Genomic DNA, 27,514 nt, shown 5'->3' on the forward strand with positions numbered 1-27,514 from the left:
GTCTGTGTAGAGTTGGGCGCAGTGGTGCACGTCTGTAGTCCCAGCTACCAGGAGGCTGAGGCAGGAGGATCACTCAAATCCAGGAGTTGGAGGCCAGCCTGAGCAACACAGACCTTGTCTCCAAAGAAAAAAGATTCTATTTGGGTGTGAATATGGCTGAATGAAAGACAGCCATCAGTATTTACACCAGATTATGGATCAACCTTTTGGGAAGGAATACACTTGCCAGTCTTGGCAACCTTAGACTGCGATTCAGTAACAAGTGGCTCAAATGACCCTGGACACTTTTGTCTACTGCTTTGGACTTTAAATTTGCACTCAAGTGTTCAAAAATCCCAAGCTAAAAAATCAACTAAGGTATTTCAAGCTGATAGTGTCTCTGGGATGCTTGGCGGAAACAAAAGCAGAATCATTCTGGAGGGATAATGCTGGAGAAACCTCGCTGTGCTATCTAGGAGTCTTAACCTATTGGACTAGCTATTATACTGCCTACATATGTCAGCCTAATAATTGAGGTTGAAATATCTGTCACCAACTGCCAGCCTCAACTCACTTATGAATTTGTCTAGCATAACCTGTTTACCAAAACCAGCAGGAGAAAGGAAAATTGTGAGTCAGTCTTACTTTTGAGCATAGAGGCAAAAATCTGAAATAAAATATTAGCAAATGAAATCCATCAACATATTTTTAAAAGAAAGAAAGATATGTGCTGACCAAGTTGGGTTCATCCCAGGAATTCAAGGATGACTTAACATTTAAAAAATCTATTAATGTAACCTTCCACATCAGCAAATTAGGTAAAAAAACTGCATGATCAAATCAAATGCAGAAAAAAGTATTTGAGGATGTTCAACAGTCATTTTAAGAGTGGTAAAGTAGTTAATTAAGCCTGCTCGTAAGCCAGACTTCTGCGTTCAAATTCTAGTTCTACCCCTGACCTGGGACAAAATACTTAACTTACACTGTACCTCAGTTTACTCATGATGAAATAGGGATAGTAACTTCAGAGATTTGTTATAATGAGTTAATCTGTGTAAAGTGCTTGGAACAATGTCTGACGCCTGGCATATACTCAATAAATGTTAGTTAATTATTTTTATGATAAAAGCTCTTAAACTAGGAATAGAAGGAGACTTCCATGGCCTGATTTACTCATCAAAAACCCAGAGCAAACATTATTATTAAAGATGGAATGTGTGAAGCATTTTCTTTAAAATCCGAAACAAGAAAAACATGCATACCATAACTGTGTCTCTTCAATACTGTATTAGAATTGTAGATAACACAAAATGAAAAACAAAATAAATAAAAGGTACATGAGATGGATAAAACAAAATCATCATCATTCTCAAACAATACAGTTAGCTACATAGAAATCCAAGAAACTCTACAAATTATAAAAACTATACAATTTAGCAGGGATGCTGAATGCATTAGTTTTTTTAAGTTTATTCTTAAGCATTATTGTAAAAAGCTAAAAAAAATTTAAAACATTTTTCCAATATTATTTACAATAGCAACAAAATCCTAGGACTCAACCTAACAAAAGGCACGTAAAACCTTCCTAGAAAAAAATAGAATTTTTAAAAGACATTTTTAAAGGACCTAAGTAGAAGGAGAAATAATCCATGTTAATGAATAGGAAGACTCAATTTCATAAAAATCATTTCTGCCAAGTCAAACTACAAATTCAGAGAATTCTCATAAGAATTCCAGCAGATACTTTGTTGAATTTAACAAGCTTGCCCTAAAATTCATATGGAAGATAAAGGAGCCAGGAATATCTAAGGCAATTTGAAGAAAAACAAGAAAGAAGGACTTGTTCTTCCAAATATCAAGATGTTATCTTACAGCTATAATAATGAAGGCAGAGACTGACTTCCAACATGACAATGTGAGAAGCTCCACTGATATGCTCCCTTGTCAAACTGGTGAAAATTATTTTTGGAACTACAGACATTTAATAGCTTCTAGAAATGGTACTAAGGACAAAAAGCAAATGAAGAGACATCTATTCAAGAAAATCTACAAAAATTTGGTAAGAAGGAAAACTTTGTGATATTTGAACCAAGATCATTCCCTCCTTTCTGTCTTCCCAGGTCAGCGATGTGGAGACTCCACTCCACAATGCTGTAGCCAAGAACACAGAGCTCCCTCTCCTCCCAGCTGCTAGTCAGAGGGCTTTCTTCCTGGGAGAAGCAGGACAAACATTTTCTGCCTTGCCTCCAGCTACCTTTTGCTAAGGCTGTCCTGGGCAAATATGATCCCAACTACTTGAGAGGCTGAGGTGGGAAAATCACTTGAGTCCAGGAGTTGGAGGCTGCAGTGAGTCATGATTATGCCACTGCACTCCAGCTTGGTTGACAGAGTAAGACCCTGTCTCAAAAAAATAAAAATAAAAGTAAAAAAGAAAGAACTAAGAATAGTCTGAGATTGTATTTTGCTTACAAGCTAGCAAGTTAGCCTGACAGTTTGATGGTTGCTGGCAAAAGACACAAAACTTTTGGATCAGAGACGAAAGACTTTCTTATCCATGGCACAGCTAGCAGCATGAGCTTCATGTTTTTGTCATTTCCTCTTGCCTCCAAAGTCCCATCAGAGCGATGCAGAGAGGCCCACGTAGATACTACACACACCATGTGTCATGGCTTAGGAATCCTAATCTTAGGGAACTCTCATCTTTTATAATGGGTTGCAAGCAAACCTTTGCTCAGGAGGAGGTATTATGTTTATTATTCTGGATGGTAAACCTGCCCTCTGTTCTGGAAAGAAACACTATCTCTGTTGTCAAATCTGTTCATTACACAAACATCCTTGAAAGTTAGTCTAGAACAAAAGCCGTCTTATGTCTTCTGCATGTCTTAGGTACCTTTGTACATAAGACGTGCAGAAACACGAGAGACCCTTCAAGAATTGTCTCCCAACAATAATTAATTGGGGAATGCAGATTAAAACATTTAGATACAACTTCATACCAATCAGATTGGCAACATGTAAAGGTCTACAAATATTAATATTAGACTGTAGAACAACAAGAATTCTCATACATTGCTGATGAGAGTGTCAACTGTTACAGCCATTTTGAGATCAGTTTATTAAGATTTAGTAAAGTTCAAGGTACACATACTCTACAACCCAGTAATTCTGGTTCTAGGTACATACCAGAGAAAAACTCCTGAACATCTGTATAATGAAACATGATTTAGAACATTTATTGCAGCATATTTGTAGTAGTCAACAACTTGTTTTATTAGCCTCTCTATTCCTCTGCATGCCATGCTTGTAATATTTGTTAATTAAAATTGCACATATATACATATATGCACATACAAATACATATTTTATGGTATCAAATGCCTTTGAAAGAACCATTAAAATGAGCATATAAAATAGTAAAATAATAAACTATTTAATCTGTAAGCCCCTGTCTATAAATAGGCCTCTAGTAGGGTTTTTTTGTTTGTTTGTTTGTGAGTCAGTGTTTCACTCTTGTCGCCCAGGCTAGAGTGTAGTGGCGCAATCATGGCTCACTGCAGCCTTGAACTCCTGTCCTTGAGCAATCCTTCTGCCTCAGCCTCCCAAGCAGCTGGGACTACAGGCACGCACCACTACACCTGGCTAAGTTATTTTGTTTTTGTTGAGACAGGATCTAGCCCAGGCTGGTCTCAAATTCTTGGCCTCCAGCGATTTTCCCACATCAGTCTCCCAAAGCATATGTAGTAGTTATTTTTTTTTATAAATGAGGAAACCAAAACTCAAAGAGATTAACAAGCTTGCCTAAGGGAATTGGAAATTCAAACCCATGTGTCTATATTTACTAGGAAAAGACAGAAAAATTAATGCTTTCCCATGCCTCCTACCACAGCATTCACATCACTTACTCCTCAGACATGTTTATATAGTATTTCTGTCATATGATTCCTCTTGTATTATCAAGAGCTGGCTGTTCTAAACCCTAATTTTCCACCCAGAAAAAAATTTGTCTCAGCCACCCCCACAGCTGTGATGGCAATCTGGGATAACCAGGCTTAAGTCAAATAACCGGAGAGTCAAAAAAGAGGAAAAATAAACTCTTCACAGTGGTTGTGAGGCCTTCAGCACAAAATTCAAGGCTACTCATTTTTCCTGATGCCTTGCTTCAAGATGCCAGCCTTCTTTTACTCCAAAATATTTGCCCTACGGTCTAGAGTTCACTGCTCTGCTTATAAAGACAACCACTGCCAGTGCACCCACATGCCCTGCTGAATCAGCTCTTACTTCCATCCCCTTATTCCTTCTTTCATTCCCTCATTCAGGTGTTTTTCAGTGCCTTCTCTGTGGCATGTGCTGTGTTTTCCTTTTATTTCTCCCTTCTAGAAACTGTAGCAACAGCTAAACCAGATTGAATGTGCCCTTGAGAATTTAGATGAGTCACTCTGTCATCCCTAGTTAACCATTAGGAGTGAATGCCTTTATGGATGTAGGAATGTGTCCATTTAATTTTGATATATTTAAAATGCATTTATAGATAGCAACAGGGTAGGGATTTTTCAAGAAGCATTTCTGACTGGATTCAAATAAGCTCTATTTTCTTTATGTACTGGTACAGAAAAATCTCTTAACATATATTGTTGAGCAAAAAGGTTAAGGTGTAGCACGGTGTATATAGTGTGCTGCCATGAATATATCTATACATACTTGCTAGTAAATATATATCTCTGGGAGGATACATAAAAAGCTAATAATGTTAATTGCCTTAGGGAAGAGGAGCTGTGGGGCTAGAAATACAAGAATAAGATGAAAACCTTTTTCTGTAAACCCTTTTATAACTTCTGTATTGGACCTATATGCATATATTATCTGTTCAAAAATTAAATTATTTTAAATTTAAGTATCGTAGGTTCTATTAGTACTATGAATATGATACACCTTAATTATATTTCATTCATTCAACAAATATTTGAATGCCTACTATTTGCTGGATAAAATACATCAAACATTCTTTTTAAGATAAGAGATGTCCCCAGGTTCATTTACTTCCCACCCAATAAAGAACCCAGTATCTATAGCGGTAAATGGGTGAGCAAACACTCTAACTGGGAGAACTCTGAGCTTGGATTTCAATGCCAACGCAACCTGGAAATAAGGCCTCTTGAACTAGAAGTAATCAGGACTCAAAACTGAGATCCTGCACGTGAGCCAGGACCTTCAAAAGGCTATATCCTTGGTTTAAAAGAGGAGGCAAAGGGGTAGAGATTAGAACAAGTTGGCCTATTGGTAAAAAGAAGACAAAGAAGCTTCTCTGCTTCAGACTAGCATTTGGGTGGAAACAAAAGCCCTATAAGTTTGGGGTTCACATTTATATTCTGATTATTTCAGGAATCCTTAAGTCAAGAAATTAACGTAAGTGTACTGGGCTGATGAATGCTAAACTTCCCTTGAGAAACACATCCTCAACCTATACAGTACAAAGTTCCTCCAGAATGAAGCCCCACTGAGAATAATATTGTTCACAATCCAAAATTACAAAATACACTTGAGTGAATGACAGCAGACATAGTAAACTACAGTATTAGACTTTGAGGAACTTCAGTAAAACTTGGATAAAAATTATCAGAATAAATCTGTATAAAATCAAGGAATCAAAAACACAAGAAAAGACATTCCAAAAAAGAACAGGCAGATTTGGAAGAGAACCAAATAGAACTTATGTAAATAAAAAAAATACAGAAATTTTACAGCGGATAAGTTAAAGTGAAGAATTGACACAAGTTAAAAAAATTTGGTGAAAATATTTGTCTAAAGAAATTGCCAAAAAGGCAGCACAGAAAGGTAAAGAAATGATAAATGTAAAGAGATATTAAGAGTGGAACAAGAGAGTTCAGCATTTATTTATCTTAATTTGTTTTTTGAGACAGAGTCTTGCTCTGTCACCCAGGCTGGAGTGCAGTGGTGTGATCTCAACTCACTGCACCCTCCGCCTCCCAGGTTCAAGCGAGTCTCCTGCCTCACCCTCCAGAGTAGCTGGGACTACAGGCATGCGCCACCATACCCAGCTAGTTTTTGTATTTTTAGTAGAGACGGGGTTTTACCATGTTGACCAGGCTGGTCTCAAACTCCTGGCCTCAAATGATCCGCTTGCCTTGGCCTCCCAAAGTGCTGGGATTACAGGCATGAGCCACTTTACCCAGCCTAATTTTTTTATTTTTAATTTTTGTGGGTGCATAGTAGATGCATATTTATGGGGTACATGAGATACTTTGATACAGGGATCCAGTGTGTAATAATCACATCATGATAAATGGGGTGTCCATTCCCTCAAGCATTTATCCTTTGTGTTACAAACAATCTAATTAAACTCTTTTACTTATTTTGAAATATACAATTAAATTATTATTGACTATAATCATCCTGTTGTGCTGTCAAATACTGGGTCTTATTCTCTGTAACAATTTTTTTGTACCCATTAACCATCCCCATTTCCGCCCTCATGTCCCTACAACCCTTCCCAGCCTCTCGTAACCATCCCTCTACTCTCTATCTATGTAGCTTCCATTGTTTTTGTTTTTAGCCCCCACAAATAAGTGAGAATATGTGAAGTTTGCCTTTCTGTGCCTGGCATATTTCACTTAATATAATGACCTCCAGTCCATCTATGTTGTTGCAGATGACAGAATCTCACTCTTTTTTATGGCTGAATAGTGTTCCATTGTGCATATATACCACATTTTCTTTATCCATTCATCTGTTGATGGACACTTAGGTTGCTTCCAAATCTTAGCTATTGTGAACAGTGCTGCAACAAACATGGCAGTGCAGATATCTCTTTGATATGCTGATTTCCTTTCTTTTGGGTGTATACCCAGGATTGGGATTGCTGGATCGTATAGTAGCCTATTTTCAGTTTTTTGAGGAGCCTCCAAACTGTTCTCCATAGTGATTGTACTAATTTACATTCCCACCAATGGTGTACAAGGGCTCCCTTTTCTCCACATCCTCGCCAGCGTTTGTTATTGCTTGTCTTTTGGATAAAAGCCACGTTCAGTATTTTTAATAGGAGTTCCAGAAGGAGAGATTGCAAAAAATTAATATTTGAAGATATACTTACTAATAATTCCTAGAATTGATTTAAACATTGGGACCTTCAGATTCAGAAATTATGAGCTCTGGTTAGTAATAATCTGTGATGTTCATCTGCTAGAATACTATACAGCAGTGAGAATAAGCTACATCTACATGCAATAACGTAAATGAATCTTACACATGCTATTGAGCTGAGATGCCAGACACAAAAGAGTGCATACAGTATGGTTTCCATTTATATAAAGGCCAAAAATGGGAAAAACTTATCTCTAGCATTAGTAAAGGGGATAATGATTACCTTGGGTGAAGGAGGTAGCAGGCAACTAGAAGGGGTTAACAGGGCACGCATGCTTCTGAGAGTCTAATAATGACCTGAATGTTGATATGTGCTAGTTACATGGATAAATTTCCTTAAGAAAATTTATATACAGTTGACCCTTGAACAACATAGGTGTGAACTGTGTGTGTCCACTTATATGCAAGGTTTTTTTGTTTTGTTTTGTTTGGTTGGTTTTGTTTTTTGTTTTTTTTTTATTATACTTTAAGTTTTAGGGTACATGTGCACAACGTGCAGTTTAGTTCCATATGTATACATGTGCCATGTTGGTGTGCTGCACCCATCAACTCATCATTTAACATTGGGTATATCTCCTAATGCTATCCCTCCCCCCTCCCCCCACCCCACAACAGGCCCCGGGGTGTGATGTTCCCCTTCCTGTGTCCACGTGTTCTCATTGTTCAGTTCCCACCTATGAGTGAGAATATGCGGTGTTTGGTTTTTTGTCCTTGCGATAGTTTGCTGAGAATGATGGTTTCCAGCTTCATCCATGTCACTACAAAGGACATGAACTCATCATTTTTTATGGCTGCATAGTATTCCATGGTGTATATGTGCCACATTTTCTTAATCCTGTCTATCATTGTTGCACATTTGGGTTGGTTCCAAGTCTTTGGTATTGTGAATAGTGCCTCAGTAAACATACGTGTGCATGTGTCTTTATAGCAGCATGATTTATAGTCCTTTGGGTATATACCCAGTAATGGGATGGCTGGGTCAAATGGTATTTCTAGTTCTAGATCCCTGAGGAATTGCCACACTGACTTCCACAATGGCGGAACTAGTTTACAGTCCCACCAACAGTGTAAAAGTGTTTCTATTTCTCCACATCCTCTCCAGCACCTGTTGTTTCCTGACTTTTTAATGATTGCCATTCTAACTGGTGTGAGATGGTATCTCATTGTGGTTTTGATTTGCATTTCTCTGATGGCCAGTGATGATGAGCATCTTTTCATGTGTCTTTTGGCTGCATAAATGTCTTCTTTTGAGAAGCATCTATTGATATCCTTTGCCCACTTTTTGATGGGGTTGTTTGGTTTTTTTCTTGTAGATTTGTTTGAGTTCATTATAGATTCTGGATATTAGCCCTTTGTCAGATGAGTAGATTGCAAAAATTTTCTCCCATTCTGTAGGTTACCTGTTCACTCTGATGGTAGTTTCTTTTGCTGTGCAGAAGCTCTTTAGTTTAATTAGATCCCATTTGTCATTTTTGGCTTTTGTTGCCATTGCTTTTGGGTGTTTTAGACATGAAGTCCTTGCCCATGCCTATGTCCTGAATGGTATTGCCTAGGTTTTAATCTAGGGTTTTTATGGTTTTAGGTCTAACATTTACATCTTTAATCCATCTTGAATTAATTTTTGTATAAGGTGTAAGGAAGGGATCCAGTTTCAGCTTTCTACATATGGCTAGCCAGTTTTCCCAGCACCATTTATTAAATAGGGAATCCTTTCCCCATTTCTTGTTTTTGTCAGGTTTGTCACAGATCAGATGGTTATAGATATGCGGCATTATTTCTGAGGGCTCTGTTCTGTTCCATTGATCTATATCTCTGTTTTGGTACCAGTACCATGCTGTTTTGGTTACTGTAGCCTTGTAGTATAGTTTGAAGTCAGGTAGTGTGATGCCTCCAGCTTTGTTCTTTTGGCTTAGGATTGACTTGGCAATGTGGGCTCTTTTTTGGTTCCATATGAACTTTAAAGTAGTTTTTTCCAATTCTGTGAGGAAAGTCATTGGTAGCTTGATGGGGATGGCATTGAATCTATAAATTACCTTGGGCAGTGTGGCCATTTTCACGATATTGATTCTTCCTACCCGTGAGCATGGAATGTTCTTCCATTTGTTTGTATCCTCTTTTATTTCATTGAGCAGTGGTTTGTAGTTCTCCTTGAAGAGGTCCTTCACATCCCTTGTAAGTTGTATTCCTAGGTATTTTATTCTCTTTGAAGCAATTGTGAATGGGAGTTCACTCATGATTTGGCTCTCTGTCTGTTATTGTTGTATAAGAATGCTTGTGATTTTTGCACATTGATTTTGTATCCTGAGACTTTGCTCAAGTTGCCTATCAGCTTAAGGAGATTTTAGACTGAGACGATGGGGTTTTCTAGATACACAGTCCTGTCATCTGCAAACAGGGACAATTTGACTTCCTCTTTTCCTAATTGAATACCCTTTATTTCCTTCTCCTGCCTGATTGCCCTGGCCAGAACTTCCAACACTATGTTGAATAGGAGTGGTGAGAGAGGGCATCCCTGTCTTGTGCCCATTTTCAAAGGGAATGTTTCCAGGTTTTGCCCATTCAGTATGATATTGGCTGTGGGTTTGTCATAGATAGCTCTTATTATTATGAGATACATCCCATCAATACCTAATTTATTGAGAGTTTTTAGCATGAAGCATTGTTGAATTTTGTCAAAGGCCTTTTCTGCATCTACTGAGATAATCATATGGTTTTTGTCATTGGTTCTGTTTATATGCTGGGTTACGTTTATTGATTTGTGTATGTTGAACCAGCCTTGCATCCCAGGGATGAAGCCCACTTAATCATGGTGGATAAGCTTCTTGATGTGCTGCTGGATTCGATTTGCCAGTATTTTATTGATGATTTTTGCATCAGTATTCATCAGGGATATTGGTCTAAAATTCTCTTTTTTTGTTGTGTCTCTGCCAGGCTTTGGTATCAGGATGATGCTGGCCTCATAAAATGAGTTAGGGAGGATTCCATCTTTTTCTATTGATTGGAATAGTTTCAGAAGGAATGGTACCAGCTCCTCCTTGTACCTCTGGTGGAACTCGGCTGTGAATCCATCCGGTCCTGGACTTTTTTTGGTTGGTGAGCTATTAATTTTTGCCTCAATTTCAGATCCTGTTATTGATCTCTTCAGAGGTTCAACTTCTTCCTGGTTTAGTCTTGGGAGGGTGTATGTGTCGAGGAATTTATCCATTTCTTCTAGATTTTCTAGTTTATTTGCGTAGAGGTGTTTATAATATTCTCTGATGGTAGTTTGTATTTCTGTGGGATTGGTGGTGATGTCCCCTTTATCATTTTTTATTGCGTCTATTTGATTCTTCTCTCTTTTCTTCTTTATTAGTCTTGCTAGCAGTCTATCAATTTTGTTGATCTTTTCAAAAAACCAGCTCCTGGATTCATTGAGTTTTTGAAGGGTTTTTTGTGTCTCTATCTCCTTCAGTTCTGCTCTGATCTTAGTTATTTCTTGCCTTCTGCTAGCTTTTGAATGTGTTTGCTCTTGCTTCTCTAGTTCTTTTAATTGTGATGTTAGGGTGTCAATTTTAGATCTTTCCTGCTTTCTCTTGTGGGCATTTAGTGCTATAAATTTTCCTCTACACACTGCTTTGAATGTGTCCCAGAGATTCTGGTATGTTGTATCTTTGTTCTCATTGGTTTCAAAGAACATCTTTATTTCTGCCTTCATTTCGTTATGTACTCAATAGTCATTCAGGAGCAGGTTGTTCAGTTTCCACGTAGTTGAGTGGTTTTGAGTGAGTTTCTTAATCCTGAGTTCTAGTTTGATTGCGGTCTGAGAGACAATTTGTTATAATTTCTCTTCTTTTACATTTGCTGAGGAGTGCTTTACTTCCAACTATGTGATCAATTTTGGAATAAATGTGGTGTGGTGCTGAGAAGAATGTATATTCTGTTGATTTGGGGTGGAGAGTTCTGTAGATGTCTGTTAGGTCCTCTTGGTGCAGAGCTGAGTTCAATTCCTGGATATCCTTATTGACTTTCTGTCTCATGGATCTGTCTAATGTTGACAGTGGGGTGTTAAAGTCTCCCATTATTATTGTGTGGGAGTCTAAGTCTCTTTCTAGGTCTCTAAGGATTTGCATAGGCTCAAAATAAAGGGATGGAGGAAGATCTACCAAGCAAATGGAAAACAAAAAAAGACAGGGGTTGCAATCCTAGTCTCTGATAAAACAGACTTTAAACCAACAAAGATCAAAAGAGACAAAGAAGGCCATTACATAATGGTAAAGGGATCAATTCAACAGGAAGAGTGAACTATCCTAAATATATATGCACCCAATACAGGAGCACCCAGATTCATATGCAGGGTTTTTTTTTAAATGAATATATTGGAAAATATTTTGGAGATTCCCGACAACTTGAAAAAAACTCAATTTTGCAGCCTAGAAATATCAAAAAATTAAGGAAAAGTTACATGTCATGAATGCATAAAATATATGTAGATACTAGTCTATTTCATCATTTACCATCATAAAATACACACAAATCTATTTTTTTAAATTATACTCTAAGTTCTAGGTTACATGTGCACAACGTGCAGGTTTGTTACATATGTATACATGTGCCATGTTTGTGTGCTGCACCCATTAACTCATCATTTACATTAGGTTTATCTCCTAATGCTATCCCTCCACCCTCCACCCCCAATAAATCTATTATAAAAAGTTAAAATTTATCAAAACTTACACACTCAAACACAGACCGTTCATGGCACCAAAGCCGAGAAAAGTGTAAATGATTGTAAAAATGCAATATTAAATCATAACTGCATAAAATTAACTGTAGTACATACTGTTTTATAGTAATTTTGTATATACCTCCTGTTGCTATTACAGTGAGCTCAAGTGTTGCCAGTCTGTGCTTAAAGTGCCAGGTGATGCTGGTCATCTCTACATGAGCAGTTTGTCCCTCCAGTAAATTGTGTATTACAGTAAAAAAGTGATCTCGCAGTTCTTGTGTATTTTTTGTGTTTAGTACACTACCATAAACCTTGAATAACACAAGGGGGCCCATACAAAATGCCACTAGTGATGCTGGAAGTGTTCCCGAGAAGGAAAGTATGAAATTACAAGAAAAAGTAAAGTTGCTTGATATGTACCATAGCTTGAGGTCTGCCACCACAGTAGCCACCATTTCAAACAGATGATTCATCTTGGAAACAGGCAACATAAACATACAGCATCAATAAATACAGTACAGTACTATACATGTATTTTATCTTATGATTTTCTTAATATTTTCTATGGCTTATTGTTAAGAAGACATATAACATACAAAATATGTGTTAACTGACAGTTTATTTACTGGTAAGGCTACTAGTCAGCCATAGAATATTAGTAGTTAAGTTTTTGGAGAGTCAGCAGTTATATGTGGCTTTTCTAATTCATGTGGAGTTGGCACACCTAACCCCCATGTTGTTCAAGACTCAACTGTATATGATTTTGGTACTCTTCTGTGTGCATTTTATACTCTTTAAAAAGTATACAGACACCAAAAAAGTCTAAACCTAGGCAGATATACAGTAGCAGTGTTATTGTTTCTGTGTAAAATCTCATTTAGCCTTTTCTACAAATGTTTGAACTAGGTACTGCCTTCCCCCATTTTTAGATGAAAAACTACAGTTCAGAGATGTTACCTTGACAGGGTAATCCAAGCTGTAGGTTGCAGAGCCAAGACACTTGTATAGGTCTTCTGATTCTACATCCAGACCTCTTTTCACAATTTCATAAATAACTGCAGTCCTGCTGTCTTTTTAAGGAAGACATTATTTTGTGGAAGATAATCTTTCATAGAAATCAAATTAAAGAATATCTTTTCTTATTGGTTACCTTGGTCAGTGATTCAAGGCTAGTTTTCAAGACTGTACTTGGGAGTAAATGTATATCAATATTTCTGTCTATCTGTGTGCTTTTATATTTTTATTTCTGTTCACCAAGAGTTTATACATTAATAAAAATTATCCCTGATTCAGAAATCTTGCCTAAAATTGATCTAGAACTTCTGTTTCTCTCAGGTTATATTAATCATCATGGAAAGAACAAAACAAATGCCATATATGTTAAAATCAAGATAATCAAATACTAAATATCCCTATAAGTTCTGGCATTACAAATATATAAAACTAAAATATTCTGACAATTCAGGAATATTTAATAAAAATTACTATTTTAAGTTTAATTCATAATCACTTATAGGAGTGGGTTATTTTTAATTTATAATTTTCACTAGGTCACTGGATTCTTGCCAGTTTTTAAGGTAGTCAAAACAGTCTTGCATGTAATAATAATAATAACGATTTATTAAGCACCTATTATATGCCAGAGGATCTGCTGGGCATATTTGTTATTCATTTAATCACTTAATATTATTTAACCCTTTTTATTTAGTGGGCAGTCAGTTACTATTTGTTGATTTTATTTTATTTCAGGACTCTTAACCTACTCTTGGAACTTTCATAAAACTATAAGTATCGTTAAATCCAGTGAGTGCAGACACGTGTTGGGGATGTCTTTGGGGACTTAGTTATTATTTTTTATGAATTATGGTTGGGCTTGACAGCTGTCCTTGTGTTGACAGCTCTTCTGATTATAGCAGTTGTCAAACTCCATCCTTAAGCAGGTTGTAAATCCTGGCTTCTTCCGATTAAAACTGGGTCAGAGCCAATCGCAGGTTAACTAGAGGCCGGTATTCTACTACTGCATGTCCTTACTAGTTCATTCTAAATAGGCTTTGTGTGGCAGCATACTAAAACCCTTATGTGCCTATATTTTACCTGGGTTTTTTTTAATCTTCAGATATTGGTCCTCCTGTTACTTCATGATTAAACATGGTCCTTGCTGAAGAGTATATTGGTATAAGTATGGTCTTACTTATAAATGGCCTGTTAGCCTTCCCCTCCTCTTCCTCCACTGGGAATACTAATATCATTGCATCTGTGTCTCCCAGGGGAAATCAAGGCTTTTCCTTGCACGTGCAGTCATGTGATTTCAGAGTGGGCAGGCTTTGTATCCTCATGAGCCCTCAGTCTTCCACGCAAAGCACCATCTGTTCTGTTACCTCCACACTGTTACAGGGCAGTGGGAGGAGGCATTAGAGTGAAAATAAATAAAATAAAAAAAGAAAGAAATTCATTATCAAAACCCTGAGGATTAATGGAGTCAGAAGGCTCACTGCTCTGAATGGAAATTCATCTTCACCTGTGCCAGTGTCAGGGCTGCCTCTATGGCACTTGACAAATAGAGGTTCCCAGGGTACCATAAATTCAGCAACTGTTCTAATCCCTATAGACTTGCTCAAGCTTTTCTGAGATGGGCTTATGACTGTTTTTGTATTTCCCAGCACATTGTGGGCACCAGTATATCACCTCATTAATTTGGTAAAATGTTAGCACCCTTTCCTCCTCATTTTTCTCTCATATTCTTTGCCTTTGTCTGTTTTGAAAGGGTGGGCAGAGTACACATTTCTGAAAGATGACTCTACATTATGACTTGTGTTTCACTGAACATGCCAAAGGCAGAGAAATCAATTAACTAATGAATTTTGAGCAAACAGTAAGTGCCCAGCATTATGCTAGATGGAGAAGAGAATACAAAAAGAAGCATATACTCAAGTAGTTCAGCATCTCATTGTGGGGTACAAAGCATATTTTTTCAACAACTATTTGTTGGGCAACTATATGTGCAAGTAGGCTCTGTGCTAACATAAACATAATGGATGCCTCTCAACAGTGAGTCTCCAGCAGATACTGCAAGTGGCCTCCTCATATCAGGATAAGATGCACCCGTGTGGTTTAAAAGGACCCTTGTCCTTTAAGTTATTCAGTCTCATTCTTTTTTATCTATATAACTTCCTCATTGTTTATGCTGTCATGTAAGTCTGTCTTTGCATAACTCCCAGGCATTTGTTAATAAAACCCCTTTCATATGAATGCCGTATTTCTTGCTCTGAATTACTGTTTTGCCACCTTAAATTCCAAATTCATATCTCACATTATAGTTAGACCTGAGCTAAAATTTCATTCACATCTGTCAAGTTAGGGAATTATTATTAGCCTCAGGTAGCATTTTCATAGCTGGTTGACTAGAGTTCCCTAGATGTGGAACTTAAATTCTTAAGCTCCATACCTGGGTTGGTGCCCATAGATTATATCATATCTCACCGCTGGAATGGTCACATCATCATACAGCATAAATGTAATTAATGTCCCTTTGTCTGAGATGGCCATCTTTTGTGTCTTCAGCCATAGCACACATCTACTTAGCCCTGATCTTCTCGCGTAACTGTTGGGTTGGAATTGAGCCAAGCGTGATCTGACAGATCATGATGGTTATTATTGTGTATTATAGATTTATACAATGGGAAGTTTATTCCCGTGATACTGATAAAGGTCCTATTTTAAAGCCTAAGTGTTTCTTACAATAAGTTGAGACTAATAACTGCAGTGTAAAGGTTAAAGTAGCTAGTTCTATGCAGGATAAATAGCCTTTTTTTCACAGCTACTTGATACAAGGCAATGTGTCTTCAACTTTGTTGTATTTTATAAGAGATTGTCTTTCATTTTAATCCAATTTGGTATACAGTGATTCATGATAAAACCCTTCAGAAGTTTAAAATTAAAATGTTGACTAAAATTATTTTTGGGCCAGTCACAGTGGCTCATGCCTGTTATCCCAGCACTTTGGGAGGCCAAGGCAGGTGGGTCACCTGAGGTCAGGAGTTTGAGACCAGCCTGGCCAACATGGTGAAACCCCATCTCTACTAAAAAATACAAAAACAGTTAGCTGTGCTTGGTGGTGGGCACCTGTAATCCCAGCTACTCAGAAGGCTGAGGCAGGAGAATCGCTCGAACCCGGGAGTCAGAGGTTGCAGTGAACCAAGATCGTGCCATTGCACTCCAGCCTGGGCGACAAGAGTAAGACTCCATCTCAAAAAATGATAATAATGATAAAATTATTTTGGGAGGCAATTTTAAAGTCTCAAAAAGATACTATAATCCTAAACACTCTCTTGAATCCTCGGCCTTGGTAAAGATGATACCGTCTCTTCCTCCCTGTCTGTGGCATCCCTCAAGATGCAGAATAGCTCTTGAGTCTCTGGAGCTACCCAAAACTATGATCTCAGCCAATCAGCAGTGACCCTGGGGTTGGAACAGGCAATTCTTGCCTCCCTCTATGTTTTCTCCTATTCTCCATTCATCAGATATTAATATCTGTATCTTGATAGCCTTCTAAGAAACCCCACATCACTGAAGGCAGAGATAGCATTCACAAATGCTCTGATTTTAGCTCACAAAAAAATCTGCCCTCCACTTTGGTTCACTTAGAAGCACCTCTGAGCTTATATGGTTATGGATTAGAGTTTGGTGCCTAAGCTTGTCAGGATAAGTAATGTAAAGGATCACAAAATATATCCCAAGTACCTATCACAACCTGGTTTTGGCTGTCGGCTCTGTGCACACTTCACAGCACATAGCCGTGAAGCCCTGAGCTGGAAGTACCCACACAAGGAGAAAAGATGGTCAAGGGAACCAGAGAAACTACTTTATCTTTACCTAAGTACTGTTAGAGAGCAAAAGAAGAAATATCACTGCTAAATCATTTAAAACAAACCCCTGGGGAGTTCTGCTTCCACTATTAAGACGTAGAAAACTGCAAGAGAACTTCATTCTCACCCTAACAAAAGAAAAAGATAGTCTACAAAATCATAACTTTTTGTGAACACATCGGAGAGCAGAGGTTTCACGGCAGCCAAATAAACTGAATTTCAAAGAGTGACAAGCCCCTATAAGACACACAAACTGTTTCACCTTTGGCAGAACACCTGAAGAAGAGGCAGCCACCATAAAAATAGGTAGGAAGAAAGCAGCTAAGATTAACAAATTGTTAAAGTGAGCTAGCATGACATGTTAGAGTAACTGGGAGCCTGAGACCCAAAAGGAGTCCTCAGTTGCATTCTTTTTCATTAACTGGGTGCTCATGAGAGAAATTTCTTTAGAAGAGAGAAAGCCTCTTCAGTGGCACACAGACATGAAACATTTCCACTTCCCTGTATCCTTCTTTTTTAATTAATTAAATTTTTGACATATAAACATTGTATTTGTTTCAAAATATGATGTTTTGAAATATGTATACATTGTAGAATGGCTGAATTGAGCTGATTAATAGATGCATTGCCTGACATACTTATCATTTTTTGTGGTGAGAACACTTAAAATTACTCTCAACAATTTTCAAGAATATGGTAAGTTATTATCAACTATAGTCACCGTGTTGTACAATACTAAACTCTTATTTCATTCAAAGCCAAATCCTTAAGCCATAGAGGAGGAGCTGAAAGCCTTTCTGGCCACCCCTCCTGCTGCTCCTGGGCTCAAGTAGATATCTACTGCTTTTGAAGTTAGAGTAAAAGCAAAATCTGCCTTCAGGGAGGAACAGGAAAGCCCTGGGCTTAGGACTCTTACAGTGATATAAAGCAGAGATTCCCCCACCACTGAAGGCAGTGCAGGAAAGTCTCTCCCACCCAAGGCACCCACAACTACCAACACCACATACACACACACCACAGCGTTTGGCTGACATTTGGGGGAGGGGTGTGTAGGAACAATGAGAAATCACCATCCCTGAGGTCTTGCCTAAGACTGAAACCAGCCCAAAAGGACAAAGAACTCCATCTTACTCCCGCCATGAGCCAAGCCCTGAGTAATAAGCAAGAGTAGTCCATTGATGGAGGAGGGAAAAGAATGTAGAGAGAGAGAGACTTCCTCTGTGGTACAGATATGCAGAGACTGCTGAAAGCTAAGGGTGGAGCAAGAATAGTGAAAAAAAAAAAAAACCCAGCACCCTAGCCCCACACTAAGCATAAGGTAGCAGCATCCTATCACTGGAGGAGTTTGAAGGCAGTGATGCACTGAATTTATCTATCACAACAACAAACCCAAACCCAGTTCAGCTACTGACATTCATCTCTGTACACTTTCATCAGAGCTCTTGGATGAGTAGGTGCATTGTCAATGAGAGTAATGTTTTGAAAGGAATCTGTTTTCCTGAGCAGTAGGTCTCAACGGTGGGCATAAAATATTTAGTAAACCATGTTGTAAACAGATATGCCATCATCCAGGCTTTGTCATTGCATTTATCGAGTATAGGCAGAGTAGATTTAGCATAATTCTTAAGGGCCCTAGGATTTTTGGAATGGTTTATGAGCATTGTCTTCAACTTAAAGTCACCAGTTGCATTAGCCCCTATCACCTGTTCTTTTTTTTTTTTTTTGCTCTGTTGCCCAGGCTGGAGTACAGTGGTGCAATCTCAGCTCACTGCAACCTCCGCCTCCCGGGTTCAAGCTATTCTCCTGCCTCAGCCTCCCGAGTAGCTGGGACTATAGGCACAAGCCACCACACCCAGCTAATTTTTTGCATTTTTAGTAAAGATGGCGTTTCACCGTGTTAGCCAGGATGGTTTCGATCTCCTGACCTTGTGATCTGCCCACCTTGGCCTCCCAAAGTGCTGGGATTACAGGCGTGAGCCACTGCGCCTGGCTGAGAGTTCACCTATTCTTTGAAGGCAGGCATTGTTTTCTCCTTTCTAGTTATGAAAATCCTAGATGGCATCTTTTTCCAGTATGAGGCTGGTTTGTCTACACTGAAAATCTGTTGGCTGGACATGATGGCTCATGCCTGTAATCCCAGCACTTTGGGAGCCCCGGGTGGGCGGGTCACTTGAGGTCAAGATTTCGAGACCAGCCTGGCCAACATGGTGAAACCCCTTCTCTACCAAAAATACAAAAATTAGCCAGTCATGGTGGCACATGGCCAGTAATCTCACGTACTCAGGAGGCTGAGGTACGAGAATCGCTTGAGCCCAGGAGGCAAAGGTTGCAGGGAGCCAAGATCGCGCCACTGCACTCCAACCTGGGCGACAGAGTGAAACTCTGTCTAATAGAAAAGAAAAAAAGAAAATCTGTTGTGTAGTATAGCCATCCTCATCAGTTATCTTTATCTTAGTTAGATCTTCTGGATAATGCTCTCACTTCTGCATCAGCACTTACTGCTTTACCTTGCACTTTTATTTTATGGAGACAACTTTCCTTCAACCTCATGAGTCAGCCTCTGCCATCTCCTAACTTTTCTTCTGCAGTTTCTTCATCTCTTTCAGTCTTCGTAGAATGAAAGAGCCAGAACCTTGCTGTGGATTAGACTTTGGCTTCAGGGGATGTTGTGGCTGGTTTGATCTTCTACCCAGACCACTCAGACTTTTTCTAAATCAGCAATAAGGCTGTTTTGCTTTCCTGTCATTTGTATGTTCACTGGAATAGTGCTTTAATTTTCTTCAAGAACTTTTACTTGGCATTCACAAGTTGGCTGACTGGCACAAAAGCCTAGCTTTTGTCCTATGTTGGTTTTTGACATGCCTTCATTACTAAGCTTAATCATTTCTAGCTTTTGATTGAAAATGAGAGATGTGTGACTCTTCCTTTTACTTGAACACTTGGAGTTCATTGTAGGGTTATTGGCCTAATTTCAATATTATTGTGTCTCAGGGAATAGGGAGACCCAAGGAGAGGGATAGACGAGGGATTGGCTGTTCCATGGTACACTCAGAACACATACAACATTGGTCGATGAAATTCATATTATATGGGTGCAGTTCATGGCACCCCCAAAAAATTACAATAGTAACATCAAAGATCATTTATCATAGATCCTCACAACAGAAATAACAATAATGAAAAGTTTGAAATATTGTGAGAATCCCCACAGTGTGACACAGAGACACAAAATGAACAAATGCTGTTGGGAAAATGGCACCGATAGACTTGCTTAAATATAGAGTTGCCACAAATCTTTAATTTGAAAAAAAATGCATTATCTGTGATGCACAGTAAAGTGAAGCACAATAAAATAAGTTATGCCTATATAAAATATTTTGAACTGAATGAAAATGAAAACACTCTTGTCAAAACTTGTGGGATGCTTGGGAGGCTGAGGCAGGAGAATCGCTTAAGCCAGGCCAGGGAGGCAGAGGTTGCAGCAAGCCAAGACTGCACCACTGCACTTCAGCCTGGGCGACAGAGCAAGACTCCGCCTCAAAAAAAAAAAAAAAAATTGGGGGATGCAGCTAAACCAGTGCTTTAAAGGAAATTAAATACGATTATTAGAAAAGAAGAAAGATTTCATATCAGTGATCCAAGCTTCTACCTCAAAAAAAGAAGGGCAAATTAAGCCCAAAGTAAGTGTGAAATGATAAAGATCAGAGCAGAAATCATTGAAATAGAAAATCAGAAAACAGAAAATTAGTGAAATCAAAAACTGGTTGTTTGTAAAGATCAATAAAACATAGTCCTCTAGCCAGACCAAGGAAGAAAAAAAAGAGAAGAAACAGGCTGGGTGCTGTGGCTCACACCTGTAATCCCAGCACTTTGGGAGACCAGTGCAGAAGGATCACTTGAGACTAAGAGTTCGAGACCCAGCCTGGGCAACATAGCAAGACCCCATCTCTACAACAAATGTTTTAAAACATGCCAGGCATAGTTGTTTGAGCCTGTAAGTCCCAGCTACTCAGGAGGCTGAGGCAGGAGGATCACTCGTGCCCAGGAGTTCCAGGATGCAGTGAGTTATGATTGTGCCACCGCACTCCAGCCTGAGTAACAAAGTGAGATGCGACACCAAAAAAAAAACAAAAGGCAAATTACCAATTTCAGGAATGAACGGATATCAGTACATATCCTAAAGATATTATAAAGCAAATAAGGAAACATTATACACAATTTTATACCAATGAAATAGATAACTTAGATGAAATGGACAAATTATTATTATTATTATTATTATTATTATTATTATATATTTTTTTAAGTCAGGGTCTCACTCAGTCACCCAGGCTGGAGTGCAGTGGTGCGATCTCAGCCTGCTCACACTTCAGGCTCCACCTCCCAGGTTCAAGCGATTCTCCTGTCTCAGCCTCCCAAGTAGCTGGGATTACAGGAATGCGCCACCATGCCCGGCTAATTTTTGTATGTTTAGTACAGACAGGGTTTCACCATGTTGCCCAGGCTGGTCTCAAACTCCTGACCTCAGGCAATCTGCCTGCCTTGGCCTCCCAAAATGCTACTGCTAGGATTACAGGCATGAGCCACCACACCTGGCCAGGACAAATTTTTTTAAAGACACAAACTACCAAAGTTTTCTGAAAAAGAAATAGAAAGCCAGGTGTGGTGGCTCACACCTGTGATCCCAGCACTTTGGGAGGCTGGGGCAGACGGATCACCTGAGGTCAGGAGTTCGAGATCAGCCTGGCCAACATGGTGAAACCCTGTCTCTACTACATACACAAAAATTAGCCAGATGTGGTGCGCACCTGTAATCCCAGCTGCTCGGGAGCCTGAAGCAGGAGAATCACTTGAACCTGGGAGGCGGAGATTTCACTGAGCCAAGATCGTGCCACTGCACTCCAGCCTGGGCAACAGAGCCAGACTTCATCTCAAAAAAAAAAAAGGAAATAGAAGTGCATGCCTTTAGTCCCAGCTGGGAGGCTTGGGGAAGAGGATCACTTGGAGCCAGGAGTTCAACACTGCACCGCACTATGATCATGCTTGTGAATAGCCACTACATCTAGCTAGGGCAACATAGCCTGACTCCATCTTAAAAAAAAAACAAAAATAAAAAATAGAAAATCTGGATAGCTCTATATTTATTAAAGAGATTGAATTTGTAGCTAGAAACTTTCCCACAACAAGATTTCCAGGCCTTGATTACTTCACTGGTGAATTCTACTGAGTATTTAAGGATGAAATTGGCCAGGCACAGTGGCTCATGCCTATAATCCTAGCACTTTGAGAGGTGAGGCAGGCGGATCACCTGAGGTCAGGAGTTTGAGACTAGCCTGGCCAACGTGGCAAAACCCCGTCTCTACTAAAAATACAAAAATTAGCTGGGTGTGGTGGTGGGCACCTGTAATCTCAGCTACTCGGGAGGCTGAGGCAGGAGAATTGCTTGAACCCAGGAGGTAGAGGTTGCAGTGAGCCAAGATCATGCCATTTGCACCATTGCACTCCAGCCTGGGCAACAGAGTGAGACTTTGTCTCAAAAAAAAAAAAAAAAATTCTACACACAAACGCTTCCAGAAAATAGAAGGGGAGGGAGCGCTGCCCAGCTCATTCTGTGAAGCCAGAATTACCCTGATAACCAAATCCAGACAAAGACCTTAGAGGAAAAGAAAACAACAGGCCAGTATTCCTTATGAACATAGATGCAAAAATGTTTAATAAGATGTTAGCAAATTGAACCTAGTAAATACAAAAAGGTTAATAAATTTTGTGCAAGTGTGTTTATCCTAGGAATGCAAGGTTTGTTTGGCAATTGAGAACCATAGTATTTCACCATATGAACAGATCAAAAAAACAAAATGTGATTTTATCAATTTATGTAGAAAAGGCTGACAAAATTCAGCTTCCCTTCATGATTAAAACAACAACAACAAAAACTCACAACAAAATAGAAATAGGAAATAGTAGGGAATTTCTTTAGCCTGAGAAAATCGACAGTTAATATCGTCCTTGATGATGAAAGGCTGAACGCTTTCCCTCTAAGACTGTGGACAAAGATATCCACTCTCTCCACTTTGATCCAACATTGTATTAAAAGTTCTAGCCAATGCATTAAGGCAAGAAAAAGAAATGAAAGCCACGTAGATTTAAAAAGAAGAAATAAAACTTCCTTTTCTCGTAGGTGATGTGTCCATCTATGTATAAGACCCCAAGAATCTATTTAAAAAAAAAAAAACCTAGAATAAGTGAATTCACCAAGTTCACAGGATGTAAAATCAATATACAAAAATGAAAAGTATTCCTATATACTAGTAATGAACAATTGAAAATTAAAATTCAAAAACACCAGGGATAGTATACAAATCTTAATTGTTTTTCTTTATGCTTACAGTAAATTGAATTTTAAAAAGATATTATTTGCAGTAGCCTCAAAAACATGAAATTCTTAGGGATACATCAAACAAAATAAGTGTAAGATTTGTATGCGTATAATTCCTAAATATTATCGAAATTAAGGAAAATTTAAATGGAAAGAGATACCATTGTTCGTGGATCAAAAGACTCAGTATTGTTCAGCTGTCCATTCTTTCCAAATTGATTCATAGATTCAGCAGGGTCCCAATCAGAATCCCAGCAGGATCTTTGTAAAAACTTATAAGTTGATTCTAAAATTTATATGGAAAAGCAAAGGACCTAGAATAATCAAAACAACTTTGAAAAAGAATAAAGTTGGAGGCCCCACACTGGTTTCAGGACTTACTATAAAGTACAGAAATCAAGGCAATGTTGTATTGGTATAAGAATAGGTATATAGATCAAAGGAACATGATAGATAACCTAGAAATAGATCCAATCACAAATGGTCAGCTGATTTTTGACAAAAATGCCAACATAAAATTCAGTGGAGAGAAGAATAGCCTTTTCAACGTATAGAGCTGTAACAATTGGACATCAAAATGCAAAACAAAACAAAACAAAAAGGTGAGCCTGAAGTCTACTCAGAAATTAACTGGGAAGGTAAGATCTTAGATGTATATGTAAGAGGAATAATGATAAAGAACTAGAAGAATATCTTTGTGATCTTGGTGTAGGCAAAGTTTTTTTTAGATGGAACACAAGCACAAACTATAAAAGAAAAAATAAATTGCACTTTATCAAAATTAAAAACTTCCACTCTTCAAGATACTCTTAAGAAAAATGAGAAGTCACATACTAGGAGAAAATATTTATAAAACATATATTTGGAAAAAAAAATTTTGTATCCACAACATATAAAGACCTCTTATAAGAAAATGACAACCTTATTAACAAATGAACAAAAGATTTGAACAGATAAATCACCAAAGATAGATAGTTGGCAAATAAGCACATGAGAAATGTTCATTGTTAGACATTAGGGAAGTACAGATTAGAAATCACAATGAAAAGCCACCATAGACCTAACTAGAATGGCTAAAAAATATTTTTAATAATAGTAAAGTGCTGGTAAGGGAGCAAAGGAACTGGAATTTATACTTATTGGTGTGAGTGAAAACTTTAGAAAAGTTTGGTAGTTTCCTGGAAAGTTAAACATTCACTTGCCATATGACTTAGCAATTCTACTTCTAGATATTTACCCACAAGCTGTGAAAACATAAAACAGGACAACACAAAGACCTTTACCCAACTGTTCGTAAGATCCCTGTTCATAATGCCAAAAATTGGAAGCAGCCCAGATGACTGCATACATCCATACAGTAGAATACTACTCAGCAATCAAAAGGAAAGAACTGATACTTGAAGCAATGTGGATGGATCACAAAAGCAACATGCTAACTGAAAGAGACCAGATACAAAAGACCATGCTATATGATTTCTATTTCTGGAAAAAGACAAAACTATAGGGACAGAAATCAGATCGGTGCTTGCCAAATTATGCCACTCCACTCCTCATAAATGCCTGTGGATCACTTGACAAAACTCAGACTTCTTAGTGTGACCGATTCAAGGCCCTAGATAACTTGACTTCAATCCAACCTCTGTACTTTCAACTCTTTGTACTGCTTCCCTGAGCCAGCAGAGACAGTTCTCCAGCATTCCTTGTCATGCCTCTGCTAGTGGTATTTTCGCATTCTGCAATGCCTTTCCTTCTCAGAAATTTTGCTCGATCCTTCAAAGCTCATCTTACATCTTACTACCAATTTGTAGTGTTTCCTGATCCCTCAGTCTCCTCCTTCCTCCCTGCCTTTTGCAGTGTATGTAGTTCTGCCACATTTCTTATTCATTCTTTTGTGTTAGAATTGGTTGTTTACATATTTACAATCCATTCTGAATAGCAGGAATCTTACCTGTATTCCTGACAGAACTGGTACAGTATGTGCTCAATAAAATGGCTATAGGGCCGGGTGCAGTGGTGTATGCCTGTAATCCCAGCACTTTGGGAGGCCAAGGCGGGAGGATTGCCTGAGCCTAGAAGTTTGAGACCAGCCTGGGCAACAAAGTGAGACTACCAAAGTGAGAGCCAAGCATGGTAGCACACACCTATAGTTATAACTACTCAGGAAGCTGAGGTGGGAGGATTTGCTTGAGCCCAGAAGGTCAAGGCTGCAGTGAGCCATGATCTCGCCACTGCACTCCAGGTTGGGAGACAGAGCCAGACCCTGTCTCAAAAAGTCCGTGAAATTCAGCTCCATACCCTTTCTTTCTCTTAAAACAAACGAGCAACAACAACAACAAAAACCCACACACTGTGTTGTGTGATAATCATGCTGCAAAAGAGTATATAAAATGTATATGAAGAATTTAAACAAAGCTTTTAAAAATTTACCCACTACTTAGCTTAAGAAATAGAACATCACCAATATCTTTGAGCCTCCTGTGCATGCCTCTCAAATCATATGGCCTTCCCTAGTGATAATCTTTGAGAGATTACCACTATCCCAAATTTTATATTAATTAATGATTTCCTTTGTAGTTTCAGTACATATTTGTATGTCTGAATCATATTCTTTAGTTTTACTGGTTTGCAAAATTTTGTTTAAATGAAATCATATCATATGTATTCTTCTCACTTGTTTTTTTCCCTTCAACATTATGTTTTGGAGATAAACCCATGTTGTGTGAAGCTATAGTTCATTAGTTTCCAGTGTTCTACAGGATTTCATTGTACAAGTGATCAATACTTTATTTATATGTTACCATTAATGAGCGTTTGGGCTGTTTACATTTGGGGTCTGCTGTGTACATGCTTGCAAATATCTCCTGGAGAACATATGCAAAAGTATATAACTGGAAGTAGAATTGCTAGGTTGGAGGGTATATGTGTGTTTAGGTTTAACCTGTAATGCTCTAGTGTTGTCTAAAATAGCAACACCAGTGTACACTCTGACATCTAAAGGGGTTTCTCTGCTCCAGTCCTTATCAGTGCTTGGCATTGTCAAAGTTAGTTTTCACCAATCTAGTGGGTATGAAATGGTATCTCCTGGTTTTAATTTTCATTTCCCTGATAATGTGGAATGCTCATCTTTTTATATGTTTATTGCCATTTATGTTTCATCTGGTGCCTCTTTTTGCCTTTAGTGAGTCCAGTTGTCTCTACACCATCTAATCATTGGGTCTTTATTTCCCCATTGATCTGCCAGCTTTGTCATGAATTAAGTTTTCATATGTGTGCAGAAGAATAGATCACCCTCTGTTCTAAGCTTCTGGTCTGTTTTTCCATTTGGGGGCAATACCATACCATATTTATAAGTCTTGATATCTCTACGCCCTTTTTTCCCCTTCCTATACCTTGAACTTATCAGTTACACCCATTGGTGCCCTTTTTTTTTTTTTTTTTTTTTTTAGTTCCTGTAGAAGAATGGTCTGATTACTGGGCCAGCTTTTTTTTTTAAAAATTTACAAATTGTAAAGTTCAGTTAGTTACCCACTTATCCCCTCTTCAAAAACAAAACAAAACCTTTTATTTGACATTTACAGTATTTTTAGCCTTTTGACATATCCTGCACATGTATCATTATTCTGAAATAAAGATCAAAGTAAAATAGATACTTAAATACTATTTTTTATTCCTTTCCTTAATCCCATTCTTAAAGACTAGAGCCCAAAAGCCTCACAATTTAGAATATATATTTGTTTGTGTGTGTGTTCCTAGACAACCAAAAAGGTAAATTTGATTTTCCTAAGGCTTGAAAATCTAGCATAATACCACAGTTCTCATTACCAGGCCTGATCATCCTTCAGCCACTGTAACATTGCTCATTGTTCAGTATTCCTTATTGCTCAGCACTTTCCTTTCCTGCTGAAGTAGAGGAGTTTCTCTGTCTCGTGGTAAACTTGTTTTCATATTTGTCAATTTTCCTTTCAGCCTCTGCCTGTGAGTTTCTGGATATTGTAGAGCTGCTGCTCCAGTCTGGTGCTGACCCCACTCTCCGAGACCAGGATGGCTGCCTGCCAGAGGAGGTGACAGGCTGCAAAACAGTTTCTTTGGTGCTGCAGCAGCACACAACTGGCAAGGCTTAATCAAAAGACTGGAAAACTGCAGTCTGTAATAGCATAAGGCTTCCATTATGAAAGAAAACTACAAAAATAATACCTCTTTTCCACCCGTCTTTGGTATGTATTGGCTAATAAAATCAGTTCTGTGGAACTGGAATTTTGAAGTCTCAGCAATTCATTCTTCTTGCATACATTCTAGGCAGTACAGTTTTGGTGATGAACATGTGTACTGTGCATAATATAATCCAATTCTGCTGAGCATGCTCTGAAATTTATCACTGCTTTAGAGGGTGGGCAGAAGAGGAGACAGATCATATTTCACAATATTAAACAT

General features: G+C 38.3%; 1 protein-coding gene across 1 annotated transcript in view; it reads left to right on the forward strand.

Moving 5' to 3' along the window:
• Positions 1-27,337, forward strand: part of ACBD6 (acyl-CoA binding domain containing 6) — a 218,666-nt gene extending 191,329 nt beyond the window's left edge. The window contains exon 8 of the mRNA XM_004027995.5: positions 27,050-27,337. Within this exon, the coding sequence (XP_004028044.2) occupies positions 27,050-27,204 (155 nt within the window). The 3' untranslated portion in view covers positions 27,205-27,337. The remainder of the gene's footprint in view (positions 1-27,049) is intronic.
• The last annotated feature ends 177 nt before the right edge of the window (positions 27,338-27,514 follow it).

This window comes from Gorilla gorilla, chromosome 1 (assembly GCF_029281585.2).
Source record: "Gorilla gorilla gorilla isolate KB3781 chromosome 1, NHGRI_mGorGor1-v2.1_pri, whole genome shotgun sequence".
Lineage (NCBI taxonomy): Eukaryota > Metazoa > Chordata > Mammalia > Primates > Hominidae > Gorilla > Gorilla gorilla.